The sequence below is a fragment of the Penicillium citrinum genome (assembly GCF_028827155.1).
Source record: "Penicillium citrinum strain IBT 23319 chromosome Unknown utg000001l:1.0-4955037.0:1.0-4956770.0, whole genome shotgun sequence".
Classification (NCBI taxonomy): Eukaryota; Fungi; Ascomycota; class Eurotiomycetes; order Eurotiales; family Aspergillaceae; genus Penicillium; species Penicillium citrinum.
This window is the reverse complement of record NW_026622686.1, coordinates 2,936,724-2,950,715: the sequence shown is the minus strand read 5'-3', so window position 1 is coordinate 2,950,715 and position 13,992 is coordinate 2,936,724. Positions and strand designations below refer to the sequence as shown.

Below are 13,992 nucleotides of genomic sequence, written 5' to 3'. Positions count from 1 at the left end.
TAGTACGGAGTAGATCCAGTCTAGTCTGGCCGGATCGAATTCATGAATGGCACCATTTTACGAAATAGTAGTTTGATTCACAAATCTTTCATTCAACAGAGCATCTAAGGCGAGTATATTGTTAACATACTACGTACTCCGTATAACTAGCAAGTAGTTTTCTAATATCTCGATATTCTCCGTTCTCGTATACCTCAACAATTCTATTCTTGGTCACGCTATGGCATTGTTCAAGCGCATGGAACCTGGAAGTTGTCCATTTAACTTTGACCAAACTCAGTCCTTTTCACGAGGTGCGCAAATCCAATACGCTGCCTGACATGCTTCATGGTGGAGACTTGTCCACTTTATCAAATGACTGAATGACAATGTCGGCGTTAACTATATTTTATACTGCCAGTACACTTCACACTGCTATGCACTCCTGACAGTCAGTTCAGTGCCAATCTGTTGTATGTAATCCTCAGAATCCAGCATTTCTCCCTGCAGAATGAACAGCAGAGAACAATGCGTCAAGTTGAACCACTCCCACGGGTCCGACAGTTGTTTTCCCGCCACCGAGAAATCTTCATATGTGCATTAAAAAAATAATTCGAAATAAATAAATTAGAAAATTAAAAGAAGAGCGAGAGCGAGTTGTACGCCGTAAATGTCAACAAATAAAGGCAACGCCCATCATGCATCATGCACGGAAGACACCGCGAGGAGTTCGTCCACGATTCGCGCGAAGCCTAGTGAGGCCTAGCGGTGAAGTGTCGCAGCTTGCATTGACACGATTTCCACCGCACGATCAGCCGTGGTAAATTGGAGATTTGGGGAGAAAATGGGGGAGGAGAAGGGGGAGGGATTGGGGGCGATCGATCGTCTTTACTGATTTTTTTTTTCTTTTTCTGCTGATTTTTTTTTTTTTGAATTGTTCTCTATGGTCACTGAATCCCGACTTGTCCTACAGACACGCAGCACTACTGCACACTAAAGAACGCCTCCTCTCTTCCACTTGCAACCGATGATCATTCCAGATTAAATCCATCCCTCGTTGCCCGATGGTTCCACCGGTTCTGCTGGCTCGCAATTGAGAGTTATCTGTTCGGACCTGCTCGGGTTGGTCTTCATCTTAAGCTTTGAAATGCAGAGTATACAGATACATATGTACACATTGTACTCCGAGTATGGGAGGAATACTTCTCGTCTGGTACATACTATGTACAACTGACCCTCATTAACCAAGTCAATGTGAACACATGTCTGCAGCGTCGTACTCTGACCTCCTAGTGTATAGTACATGACTAGCAGTCTCTTCTCTCGCAAATGGTGGGAAATGGCCGAGAGAGACCTGCATCGCGTGGCGAAACACCCTGTTCTGCGCTTGAAGATGACGTTCAGATGTACATCCACTGTAATAAAGCCCTTCTCCCATGCACTTCCCCGTTCTGTAGGTACTGGACACATGTATATGTACGCCTTCGTCCCGAGGGAAAGGTCGGAGAATTCCTGGGAGGCTGATCCAAGCGAGGGTTTTTTTTTTCTCTTCCCAATTAATCCAGTCAATCCAGTCGCAAGCTTCTCTCTGCTCACCGCCATGCGAGATGACCCAAATTTTTGGGAATCATAATTTCCTCAATGTCAATCTGATTCGTATCTCTCGCTGGGTCGGTGTTTGGTGTTTGGTGTTTGGCAGGTGAGTTCTTCTCGGCTTGTTGGTCAGTGCTGTGTCTCCAGTCTTCCTCCTCTTTTCTTCCCCCCCCCTTCATTGTTTCGCCTCCTGAGCTGGGCTCCACGTCTCGTAAACAGATCGTCGGGCCCCGTGGGTCCCTTCTAGCCTGCTTCTCGCTCAGATGGGTTTAGATGGGCTCTCAGATAGTCAAGAGGTGCTCCCCGGTGTGGGCCTCGTGCCCGTTGCTCATTGCCTGGATGGGGTCAGGTCAGGTTGTCGTAGGCAAGAGTTTCGCTCGATTTTGGTGGATTGGAGAGTTTGTTTGGTGGAGACCGAGGGGGCGTTCGAGGTGTTACAAGCTGGGTACTTTAATGTACAACCATGTGTACTAGTTATACTGTAGTATGCCATAACGGGTTTTAACCCCTACTGTAGTTCATACAGTACTTACATATCAGTACTGAAGTTAACTAACTTGTACTATGTAGTTGTACGAAGTACATCACAGCACAGTCAAAGCAAAGTCAAAGTTTACTGACGTTGACCGTTGGCGGGCGCTATGTCGTACTATCCAAGATTTCACCATCGAACTATTGTCCGTAGTGACGATTCATCGTAATAGATCCGAAATTTAATCTGTTTCTCTTGGCAGGATCGGATGGTGTGATGTTCGTCAATCGTGACTTTGAATGAGCCATGATCGTGGTATCCCAGCCCCGGAGTATATTCTAACTGCATGGTATACACACAGACTGTAATTATATCCGTTGCATCAATCCCTTGACTGATTCTAAGCCGTTCAAGGAGGCACTACTACTTGTTCGATTGACAGGATCATTGTTACACCCGTGGTAGGGGTGGACCCCTATTCAATTATTCAAATCGGAGTATTTTTAGTTTTCAAAGTCCAGTAGAACTGAAGAGTACCACACACTCCTCGGAGATGACCAGTGACTCCCATGTACTCGCTACTTGCAAGAATGTAGCTGACCTACCACTGAGTAGTGCCAATGTAATTCCAAGCCACTGCGTAGTATCCAGTCGCCACGGCGTCAGAAGTCAGCACTGCGTTCGAGACCAGGCATGCTCAGATCCTCAGATAGAGTGCTCACTTGCATTCCAATTGCTGGGTTCTCCTTCCATACAGAGACAAATGCGAACACATACGAGGTATACGGAGTAAGCATCGTCATGTCATTTCACTGGTTCCCGAGATATGTACTCTCTTCGCCAGATTACTCCGTGAATCGGGGGATCAGGGCACCAGTTTCACATACCGGCGATGTCCGTGTCTAGTTCGCAGTCGGGAGTCCATAAGTGGAAAGACGTGCCCCCAATAAGGAGACTTATCTCCAAACAACAGTCAGACAGTCAGGCAGTCAAAGTGCTGGACCAAACAATGGGGAAACTAGTTAGATCAAAGTTTGGGAGTCCGGTTGGCTGCTGAGAAGGGCTGGGTGATCTGACCGGTTCAGAGCCAATAAATTCAGGTTGTTCCCTCCCAGTCTTACCCACCGGGCACCTGGGCAAGGGAATGCATATGCGTGCCCGAAGATCGCCAAAAAGCTGGAAACGCTTCAGGATGTCAAATCCGGGTGTGAGCGACGAAGCACGGTCGATCAGCCGGACCGTGGCTGGATGGCGACTTGAAGTATAACTCGCGATTCGACGAGTCCAGGGCTCTCTACGTATGATATTGGAGTGAAGGGGAGGAAACTTCAGCTGAAGACTCATAGCTGAGCCAGTCGAGAGACGCAGGAACTACAACAAATGACCATTACATTCAGAACATCCGGATACAGCATAGGATCCTCGTTTCGGTGATCAATGGTGATCATGTTCGCGAACTAGTGTGATTGTGCATACCCTCAAGAGGCTGCAAATGCCCTTTCAAGCAATAAGACCCTGCCAAAATGAGAACGGAGCTGTCAAATCCATTCCTAGCATTGATCCTAGCATTGATAGCACGTCTTTAGGGGCCCCGCAGGCGGACACCGTTGCAAATCATTGTGACAGATCGCGCGGGCCAACACCATTTCCCCCAAAAGAAAAAGAAAAGAAACGATGAGCCGATGCAATTTGACGGCAGTTGCAAGTTCTTGCTGGTCTTCTTTTCTCCGCATTATACCCGCGATGATTCCAAATCACCAGAAAATAAAGTCTCGGCCGTCGACATATCATTTGGTCGTGTCTGTACGACAGCTTGCTCAAAACTTGATCTATACGTGACTCCAATTTTTTTATACAGAGCGATTCTCGCATTGATGGATGCGGTCGATCAAAATAACGCTCTTGGAGACCGCATGACGCCTTGCATCTCACTTCATATATCTAGTCGGTCCCGCCTAATTGAGACTTGATCGAAAGGATATCTTCCTCCTCGTGCACTTCAATGACCCGGTTGACCTCTGCAGTATTGCGCATCAATTCCACCGCACCAGCGTACATCATTCGCTGCGATGGGTTGCAGTTCACAGGAAGATAGTAGAGCATAACGTAAGGGACAGACACACGGCCATCACCCTGGTAAATTAACAAAGAATTGGGTTAGTATTATACAAGCCGTACGCTGTAAGCTGTGAGCTTTTCAACATACCAGTGTCAGAGGGTGACTGAGAAGAATATAGCGCGGCGATGTTTCGGGGAGGTCGTCGACGAGATCTTCCATATTTGTGTAGACTTCACCATCCTGGGCGCGAATCTCCTGGTTCTTTCCATCGATGATATCTGCAAAGATTCAGTCAGTACCATGCAGTAGTATTTGTGTGGTATTGTCCAATGAAGCGAGATGGCGGAGATGGAATAGACCGCGGCGAGGTAGAGTAGGGAAGGATATCACGAGTGCCGTACAAATTATAGCTTGGGGGTCCTTTGCGCGAGAAGTAGTGAGACGGAACTTTCGCAAATGTTCCTTTGTCTCCGGAGAGAAAGAGTATAATCGAGAATCAGTCTTGGAGAGGTTAGCTGTTTGTCGTGATGCGGATGCCACGCGGTGCGCGCGGGGTAGAAAGCTCACCATGACGGGAATATGACAAAGTATATGACGAGACGAGAGAGGTAAAAACGCAGAATCAGATCAGCTCCTCACAAGCAAAGGTGGAATTTAGAGAGGTAAAAGATGTTGCGGGTCGAATGATGTTAAAGAAATATATGCGCAGGGAAGGGAAATGCGGGCGGAGGAGGTGCTTCTTCCCTCGTTTCTTTCCCCCACTTTGATCCTCCGTCTCCATCTTCAATCCCCATTCCACCTTCAATCCGCAGTTCAAACACATCCAAAGAACTCACACTCCCTATGCTCAACAGATTAAATCTACTAAGACGCCATCTTCCACTTTCTTTGAATCCCTCTCGTCCAACAGCCCCAACTGTTTCCTTGGCTTCTTCACCTCTGCCCGCGATGACATCAGCTGCCGCGAACTTCACCAAACCCATCCACACCGCAGCATGCCTCATCATCGGCGATGAGGTGCTCGGCGGGAAAGTAAGAGAGATACTTAGCATGAAAAGGGTTACTATATGCAAGAATTGAGCTAAGATCAGCCTCTCTAGACAATCGATACCAACTCCCCGTACCTGGCCAAGTTCTGCTTCAGCCTCGGCATCCAACTGAAAAGGGTCGAGGTCATCCCCGATGATGAGGAGGATATCATGGAGGCAGTGCGCCGTATGAGTGACCGCTATGACTTTGTCGTCACCAGTGGAGGCATTGGTCCTACGTCAGTTTAACAAACCTCTCCCGGAAGACAAACACCTGCCGTCTTCAATACAACGCGACTTGCTTTCTCCAGTGTTGCTAATATTATGCCTGCTAAATCAGACACGATGATATAACCTACTCATCAATTGCCAAGGCCTTCGGTCTCAAGCTGCAACTACACCAAGCCGCGTTCGAGCGCATGAAGAAACTGTCTAAGCCGCACCCCATGCAGCCCAACTTCGACTGGGAAACCCCATCACCAGGGCTGACGGCTAAGCTCCGCATGGTAGAGATGCCCTTTGACGAGAACATTCCTGCCGAGAACCAAGCTCTCTTCGTCGCTGAGGACATGTGGGTGCCTATCTCCGTCGTGAATGGCAACGTACATATCCTGCCCGGTGTGCCACGTCTTTTCGAGCGATTGTTAGAGCACCTGAAGCCGCACATCATCCACCGACTATCAGACCCCGAGGGTAAGGGTACCCATCGTTTCCTCTTCAGCACGCCTTTGCCCGAGAGTGCCGTTGCGCCGTACCTGACTGAGCTGGCTGCTAAGGTTGAGCCAAATGGTATCAAGGTCGGTAGCTATCCCCGTTGGGGTAAGAAGCGTAACACTGTCACACTTGTTGGTGCAGACAAGGCGTACCTTGAGTCATTGGTTGCTGAGGTTGAGGCTGGTGTGCAGGGAAAGCGTGTCTCGAAAGAGGATGAGATGGATCCCCCGGCTGAGGAGGATCGTGTTTATAGCCAGTAGATTTTCACATATGTATCATACCCGGCTTCTATAGCATCAGCCGTACATAGATTAGCCATGTGAGCATGCAATGTCAAGACATATCACCCAGTGTACCTCAATGCAACAGCTATTTAAGTTCAAGGTTCTAATGTTTCTGATGTAACTATTTCCGGGGAGGTTTGAGTACTATCGTTCTCTTCAACAATTCCAAATAGTCAGCCTCGCCGTTCACGATACGCGATACTCTTTGCTAAGCCCTGGTCTGCTGAGCATCTAAGCACTCAGACATTATGTACAAGCGGAACAGCCGACAGCATCAACAAAACCATGCGAGGTATCAAACGAGACCGGCAGACTGTCATGATATCAAGGACGGCAGTACTTACGACTTTGTTGGCTGCAACCTCTCAAAGTCTAGGCTCACGCTCTGTTAATATCCAACAAGTTGATCCTGATAGGCTAGTAGCCCAGGCAAAAGAACCAGAGCCTTCCAGGAGAAGGTTGATCTGGGACGACGCAGGATTGATCTGGGACGACGCAGGATCTCAAATCTTCTAAACATCACCCGCGTCGCCGCCACGAACGCTGCTAGTATAGCATTGCTGCTACAGAAAACTGGAAAGAACCGAACACACCAGAAACATCGGTAGGAAGACCCTTCCGAGAAAATATATTGACAGTCATGTTGCCTCACAATAGAGACAAACAATACGATAGGTGGAATGACCTGGACACAATTCTTTCGCAAACATAAGATGAACAATGAGAAAAGAGAAACAATAAGGGAAAAGGAAAAAGATTAAAGTAAGATCGGGGGCCGCACAGGGAAACAAAAAGAAAAGAGTTAAAAGCCAAAAACAAAAGGGGAATCAAAGTTCGTGAGACGAGGTTGGCGTCAAGTCAAGATGTCGGCTCGTCACAGCGCGAGAAAACGTCGGAGAAGGGGAAAACACCCACGATCGAACCCGGCGATGACGAAGGGGGAAACACCAGCTTTTTGGGAATGGAAAAGGGGGATTGGGTAAGTTTTTTTTTTTTTGTTGTTTTGTTTTTGTTGTTTTTCGGTGATCCTGTTTTGTTGTGAGATTATTTTTTTTTCTGTGTTTTGCTTGCCTCTTTCGGTTTTTTTCGTTGTAGTTGATATTGTTGTTATAAGTTCGATTTTTCCTTTCCCAATACCGTGGGGGTCTCGCGTCATTCCAATTTTCCTGTGTCTTTCCCTCCCTCCGACTTCCACGCATCTCTTTCTCCTCTATCTGGAGGCATTATATCACAAGCACACGTACACGCGTATCCCAGCACGTTTCAAATTCCGCAATTTCCCAATACCCCGTTGAAATTGGTAGACTCGTCTGGATAGATTGTTTCCTGCAGTTGATGGGGCTGTCGTATATCGGGTTGAGGGAAATGGTTTGTTTTGTGAGGGCGTCGACGAAGAATTCGAAAATTACATGATGACGCACTTGGAGCAGCAGCCGGCATTGTCGCCGGGCTCGCTGACGTCCATCTTGCCTTCGGGTGCGCGAGCACCGAAAGCTCCAGAGCCGGATGGGTAGGAGGCCATGTCCTTGTTGTAACGGCGGATCTCACGGACGAGGTCGTAGAAGGCGTTCTCGACGTTGATACGGGACTTGGCGGAGGTTTCGATGAACTTGCAGCCGAACTGTCGGGCCAGGGCCTCACCCTCTGTTGGAAAGAATCAGCTACTCCCATCCCCCTCGAACTCCTTGGTTATGGTATGGTGGGATTGACGTACCTTGCTCCGAGACAACGCGATCCTTGTCCAAATCGCACTTGTTTCCGACGACGATGATGGGGAAATAGTCCTTGTCTTTGACGCGCAGGATTTGCTGTTGGAAGGTCATGATTTCTTCGAACGATTGGCGCGAGGTAATGGAGTAGATGAGCAGGAAGCCCTCGCCAGTTCGCATGTACTGTTCCCGCATTGCCGAATATTCCTCCTGACCAGCTGTATCGAGGACATCCAAAAGGGCCACCTCATCGTCGATAACACATTGCTTGCGGTAGGAATCTGAATCGTTGAGGTCGATGATAAGCGATTGGAGGTTCGATGGGGGTAGGGCGTGTTGAATAGGGCTGGACTCGCTCACCTTCAATTGTTGGATCATATTCATCTACGAAGTGGCTCTGGATCAACTGAATAGTCAAGCATGATTTACCAACACCACCACCGCCGACAACGACGAGCTTGTATTCTCTAAGAAACTGTTGGACAGAGAAGAGAGCGCAGTCAGCAATGAGCAATTGGACGAGATCTCGTTAGGTTCACAGCCGAGCCCTGACACGGGGGGCGGGTGGGAAGGGGAGGGCGAGAAGATCGGATCTGATACAACTGGCGCGAGGGCGAAGAAGTCATTCGAACCAGACCAGGCAACAGGGGTTAAGCTCACCTTGGAAGCCATTTTTTTTTTTTGCAATGAAAATGAAAGGTGATGGAAAAGTCGGGGAAGTCGACAAGGGGGGGAGGGGAGGTGGAGGGAAGATTGTCGGAAAAGGGAAGATCAGATCGAAGGGGCCGATCAAATTATGCCCGCAACAAAAAAAAAAATAGAGAGAGGTGGGCAACAAAAATAAAATAAAACAAGGAAAATACAGCCCAAAAATAAAATAAAATATAATAAAATAAGAGATCACCAATGATACTCGTAATTAGAGGAGGTGAAGATGCGAGAGGGTAGCGGAATATCGAAAATAAAGAATAAGTAAAAATAAAAAATAAACCAAAATAAAATAAACCAAAATGAAATCCAAGCAGAAGTAGACTCGAGGAGAAAGTCTTTTTAGTTCCGCGGTTAAAAAGGGGGGAAAAGTGGAAAACAGAAAAAAAAAAAACGAACGGAGAAAGGGGAATTCTGGGAAAATCAGGAGGTTCTCACGGCGGGCGATGTTTGGCTCGGTTCGGTGGGACTGCGCGGGGCACCCTTGTTGTTCGGATATTACAATGGGATATAAGTAGAATTAATTTAAGAGGTAGTCAAGAGTTGGGATAATGGAGTTAGTGGAATAGTAGGTAGACGAGGAGAGTCGTGGGAGATGTTGGAGTAGTTAAGATGCTGGCTATATCGATGTTGATACTGACTGCTGCTTGATACGGAGACATGCAATGCGATGCTGCGGCGTGGAGAACTCAGGAGAGGCGTGCTTAGGCGTGATTGGGCAAGAAAGGTAATTCAACTTCATCTATTTGCTTTCCTTTGATTCGACTTGATTTGGTACTGGGCTAGCTAGTGGAATCCTTTATCACTGCTCAATCTAAGACTTAAGTGTACTATACTACTATACACAATAGTCCATTTAGAAGTATAAAAGGAGACTGCCTAATAACTTGAATACAAGTTACTACTCCTAGAAGAAACAATCGACTCTATGGTCGAGACTCTGAAAAGAAGAATTGAGCAGCTCCATCTCCATCAACATTCTCCTCAAGTGGATCGGTGGGGAGGATGGGTCCAGGGCATTTAGTTCGCACGCCTAGCGCTGTGATGTTGTGACGGGCGCAATTGGGCCCAGCCAATTGCGGAGATTTCATAAACTATGAAGTACACACGACTGGACCATACAGCTTGCAATTCTTTTCTTTCCGTCTTTTCCTCTATATATATGGAAGACATGGTTGTTCACCACTGCGAGGACAAGTGCAGCTTCGGGCACCAACAGCATGACACCGTTCTTGATAATGATATTCCCAGGTGGATTGACAATGGCTTGCAGGAGTTGTTCACCTTGCATACTCATTGCATCATCCCGATGCGCCAGTAGGAATAAATATGGTGTGTACAACGGTAGAAAGACAGAAGTTTATACTGAAATCCTCGAATGGGATATCTTCTACGTATACGTACATACATGCCCATGTATACAGGTGTATGTAGTATTTACACTCAAACTCTCAACTCAACCCGAATCATCTTCATCACATTTCGCACATCTCACATATACTATGTATCCCCTCTTTTCACGGAGGACCCCGCTCAATGTCTCCTTCTGCCCGACCGCGGATCACGCCGTCTTTGACATATGCAAAACCTGCAGATCAGTTGCTGTCCAAGATTGAACCCGTTGTGATCCGGTGTTATTGGGAGTCAGGTCACATTATGTAACTATATAGACCAGGTAGGGCTTACATGCTTGCTTGTTTTCTTCAAAGTCTCAAACTGGCTATTGCAGGGCTGCCACATGTATTCAGTCCAATATTGATAGCTGTTAATTAGTTGTAAATATGCTTTATGTCAATATCATCCATGGGTTTCAACATCTTGGCTGCTTTTGTGCCTTACGGGTAGACAGCCACATACTTGCCCTTCCATGGACCTGCAAAGTCAATCCGTCAAATTGACTGTACACCTAATAAACAACTGCATATTATGGAATCCACATGGAGTAACTTAGTATTCAGAAATCTGATCAATTTAATTGCAGATGATCAATCAATTGCCCGACATGCCCACACGCACAGGCGGTGACAGATCAAAGCAAAGCCCTGCAGCTGTTGTAATCCGCGGCCAGTGGCACATTCACTCTGTTTCCACCAGACATCTGTCTTTGTTGTGCGAGCGTGAATGCAAGTGATCCAGCTATGAACAAATCATTCAATCCGATTAACCCTCTTTGTGAGACATATCACGGACAGGTTTTGACAGCCTGTCACCCTAAATACTAGGCGCCTCTTTTCATCGCCTCACTCCCCACCAAATCGTGAAGAACACAAACATACCGAACACGTCAAATCTTACTGATTACAGTAGCAATCCCCCCCCCCCCCATGGCTCCACCAGATCTACTACCTGGCAGTCTCTATGTTCTCCTCTTCAATCGAAATGATCCTCCCATCGTAAACGATTACCATTGGGCCCTCTACCTCCATGAGAACCCGACGACTGGAGGTACAAAGTACCACATCAAAACCGTCGGACCCGGGTGGATCCCCGATCATGGAAGCACCGTCGCTATCATGAAGCAGTTTTTGCTCGTGGGTCTTTTTCGGATCGCCGATGTACCAGAGGAGTTGTATCCCCACTTGGATCGAACCTTTCGGTCTCAAGATGCGAACCTAAATCACCCGACTCAGACCTGTCGAGTTTGGCTTCTGCATCTTCTTTCCCAACTTCAAAGACCCGTGGATGGGAAGACAATTATCGAATGTGATGATTTGTCCGCGCTTCAGCAGGAGATTCTGGACTGGGGTAACTTACACGCCATGAGTGCTGCTGCGAATGAACAACCACGCCCAATTGGTGCTTCGAATTTATGTGGCCTGTCACATTGCACCATGGATACTAATACTTCATAATGAATCTGATTTTTGTGCGTCTCCGCTACAAATCTGATCTGTATGATTATTTAAAAGAAACCAATGAATCGCTACTCTACATTGTTATCCCATATGTACATGCACATGCGAAGTACAGATTCAAACCATGTACTGCCCAGTATAGACCTCGTACTAAGTAGATGAACACCATTCCATCTACAGCCCAGAGAAGGTTATAGTATCTTAAGTTTTCACATCGCATTCAGTCTCGTCGAGGTGGTATAACCCCACTTCACATGATTCTACTGCGCTGCATGAGGGGTAACACAGCCGCCTATCATTGTATCCAGGATTTGTATCGTGAAACCATACATTGAATGTCTCCGACAAATGCTATCTATAATTTCCTTATATGGTCAGGGTGATAATACAATGTGCTCAAGACTTGCGGTGCATAGATGTGGCGCCGGCCTAGGCGATAATTAGTGTCAAATCCAGGAAGCAGGAGAGAAGAGTAAGCCAAAAGAGAGGGGGAAAAAAAGGAAAAGGATATAGAGTCAGCACATACCTGATGACTGGGGAAGATCAGTGTATCGGCAATGACCACGTTCTCACGTCGCCCCGCAGCAAAGACAATAACCTCAGCAATATCATCACCAGTGAGCGGCTCGCAGCCCCTAAAAAGAAAGGCACATTAGCACTATCTCGCTGTATGGCAATGAAGAGAAACCACTCACGCATAGACAGCATCAGCCTTAGACTTATCACCGTAGAAACGCACAACAGAGAACTCCGTCTCAACTTGTCCGGGATCAATCTCGATAATGCGGATTCTCGTAGAAATTAGTTCCTTGCGCAGTGCCTCGGTGAAAGATTTGACCGCAGCCTTGGTTGCACAGTAGATGCCACCACCAGGGTAAGGTTCACGGCCGGCAATACTGCCAATGTTAATAATATCACCGCGACCACCCTCGGGACGCTTCTTGAAGATCGGGAGAATAGCCTGAGTCATATTGACCAGACCGGTCACATTGGTGTCAAACATGACCTTCATATCTTCGGCAGCGATATTAGGAGCTTGAGCAACGCCCTTGACCAAACCACTGCGAATGAATTAGCATCAATAATTATGCCAAGATATTCCAATTGAGAGCGGGGGTTGTAGTGGGGGTTTAAGACTCACGCATTGTTGACCAGGACATCGATTTCCTTGAATTCAGCCGGCAAGGAAGGAACGAAGTTATTGATTTCTTCTGGGTTGCTCACGTCAAGCTTGACAGGGAGAACCTGGACACCATCACCAACTTCCTCCTTGATCTCCGCAGCAACTTGCTTCAAGGAATCAATGCGACGCGCCGTCAAGATAAGCTTCAAGTTCTTAGGCGAGGTACGAGCAAATTCCTTCGCAGTACTAGCACCAATACCAGAAGAGGCACCGGTAATCAGAATGGTCTTGCCTTCAAGGCGCTTAGCCATTGCGGAGGCCATGGTTCGTCGAATGGAGGTAGGTTGTAAAGCCGTAGATAACGGGTTGGACGTTGCGGATAGAGGCGAGATGCGGGGAAGTGCGGAAAGTCGTTGTAGAAGTTGAATTGGTCGAGTGCAAGCTCTGAGGTGGTTCATGGAGAGGAAAACAATCACGATGCAAGACGAATTGCAAAGAAATGGAAAGAAGACCTTCAAGGTGTGCGGGGATAATTGGCGTCATATCGGGTTATGTAATCGGCTATTTGTTGCTGCGATTCGGCTTTCCTCCCGAATTGAAGATTGCACCATTTTGGTAAGGTGTGAGTAAGAGCTTGTTCGGGATAATGCCGTCCAATCCTCAAAATATCGGGATAATGCCGAAGAGAAAAGCAATTGCTTTACATTCTTTTGGTTGTACTTTTGCACTGCTGCATTGGATTGATTGCGCTTCAATCTATACCTCTTTCTAGGTAGAAATTGGATGGTTTGAATCTGTTCTTCTAGCGTAGTCCCTGGAGGAGTTCATTTCCGGGGCCCGGAGTTCCATTGCTCCGGGCCTGTATACCCTGTGAATTCAAATTACGACCACAGTCAAACAACTAGCAAAAATTTAAGCATAAACGAGTGTACTACTTGAGATACAAATTTTCATCTAGAATTCTACAGTTATGAAGCACTAGTCTACTAGGTACCTACCTAAGTGGTAGGTGGTTCGTTAGTGTCCATTTGATGATGATGTTTGGGTGGATCTGATAAGGCTGAAGTATGGAAATGGTGCCTTTGGAAAATATATACACTTGAGGTGAGTTCAAGTTCAAATTCAAACTTATCTTTTATTGATAGGTTTCTTGCTACTACACGGTGAGTATCTAGTGACTGCAAAGTGCATACAAAAATGATGATCGAGTGTCCATTTGAGGAAGGTGCCCAGGTTGGATCTTTCGGTCGTGACTTCCCTAATAGCATCAACCATCAAAACAAACAAAAACACAAAAGAATACAAAGACATACATGGCATAAATAGTATTAGTATCTCCAAAGCATTTGAACTTCTGCTTGTAGTATATTGTATCGCAATTGATAAACCTTTGCATAATATATGGGATCAGTCGTTGTACTCTGATGCGGCAATCTATGTCAAACTATTAGTATAGGTCAAATGATTG

The 13,992-nt window shown here is 46.8% G+C and overlaps 5 protein-coding genes across 5 annotated transcripts; 2 read left to right on the top strand and 3 right to left on the bottom strand.

Moving 5' to 3' along the window:
• Positions 1-3,985: 3,985 nt before the first annotated feature.
• On the bottom strand, positions 3,986-4,673 carry N7469_001109 (GMF family protein; the record flags this gene model as incomplete). The annotated part of the gene is made up of 3 exons (XM_056640029.1): positions 3,986-4,177; positions 4,251-4,381; positions 4,505-4,673. The coding sequence occupies 3 exons, from the start codon at positions 4,671-4,673 to the stop codon at positions 3,986-3,988; spliced, it is 492 nt and encodes a 163-aa protein (XP_056505786.1).
• Positions 4,674-4,814: 141 nt separating this feature from the next.
• On the top strand, positions 4,815-6,105 carry N7469_001108 (flavin adenine dinucleotide pyrophosphatase; the record flags this gene model as incomplete). Its single annotated transcript, XM_056640028.1, has 3 exons — positions 4,815-5,135; positions 5,204-5,370; positions 5,472-6,105. Coding segments are annotated over 3 exons (1,122 nt in total), but the record flags the coding sequence as incomplete, so codon positions are not given.
• Positions 6,106-7,534: 1,429 nt separating this feature from the next.
• Positions 7,535-8,510, bottom strand: N7469_001107 (Ras family protein; the record flags this gene model as incomplete). Its single annotated transcript, XM_056640027.1, has 4 exons — positions 7,535-7,773; positions 7,844-8,119; positions 8,199-8,313; positions 8,499-8,510. The coding sequence occupies 4 exons, from the start codon at positions 8,508-8,510 to the stop codon at positions 7,535-7,537; spliced, it is 642 nt and encodes a 213-aa protein (XP_056505784.1).
• A 2,360-nt stretch (positions 8,511-10,870) lies between these two features.
• N7469_001106 (uncharacterized protein) lies at positions 10,871-11,398 on the top strand (the record flags this gene model as incomplete). The annotated part of the gene is made up of 1 exon (XM_056640026.1): positions 10,871-11,398. One exon carries the CDS (start codon positions 10,871-10,873, stop codon positions 11,396-11,398), a length of 528 nt encoding a protein of 175 aa, XP_056505783.1.
• Positions 11,399-11,797: 399 nt separating this feature from the next.
• N7469_001105 (SDR family oxidoreductase) lies at positions 11,798-12,982 on the bottom strand (the record flags this gene model as incomplete). Its single annotated transcript, XM_056640025.1, has 4 exons — positions 11,798-11,830; positions 11,928-12,036; positions 12,097-12,462; positions 12,543-12,982. 4 exons carry the CDS (start codon positions 12,980-12,982, stop codon positions 11,798-11,800), a joined length of 948 nt encoding a protein of 315 aa, XP_056505782.1.
• Positions 12,983-13,992: the final 1,010 nt, after the last annotated feature.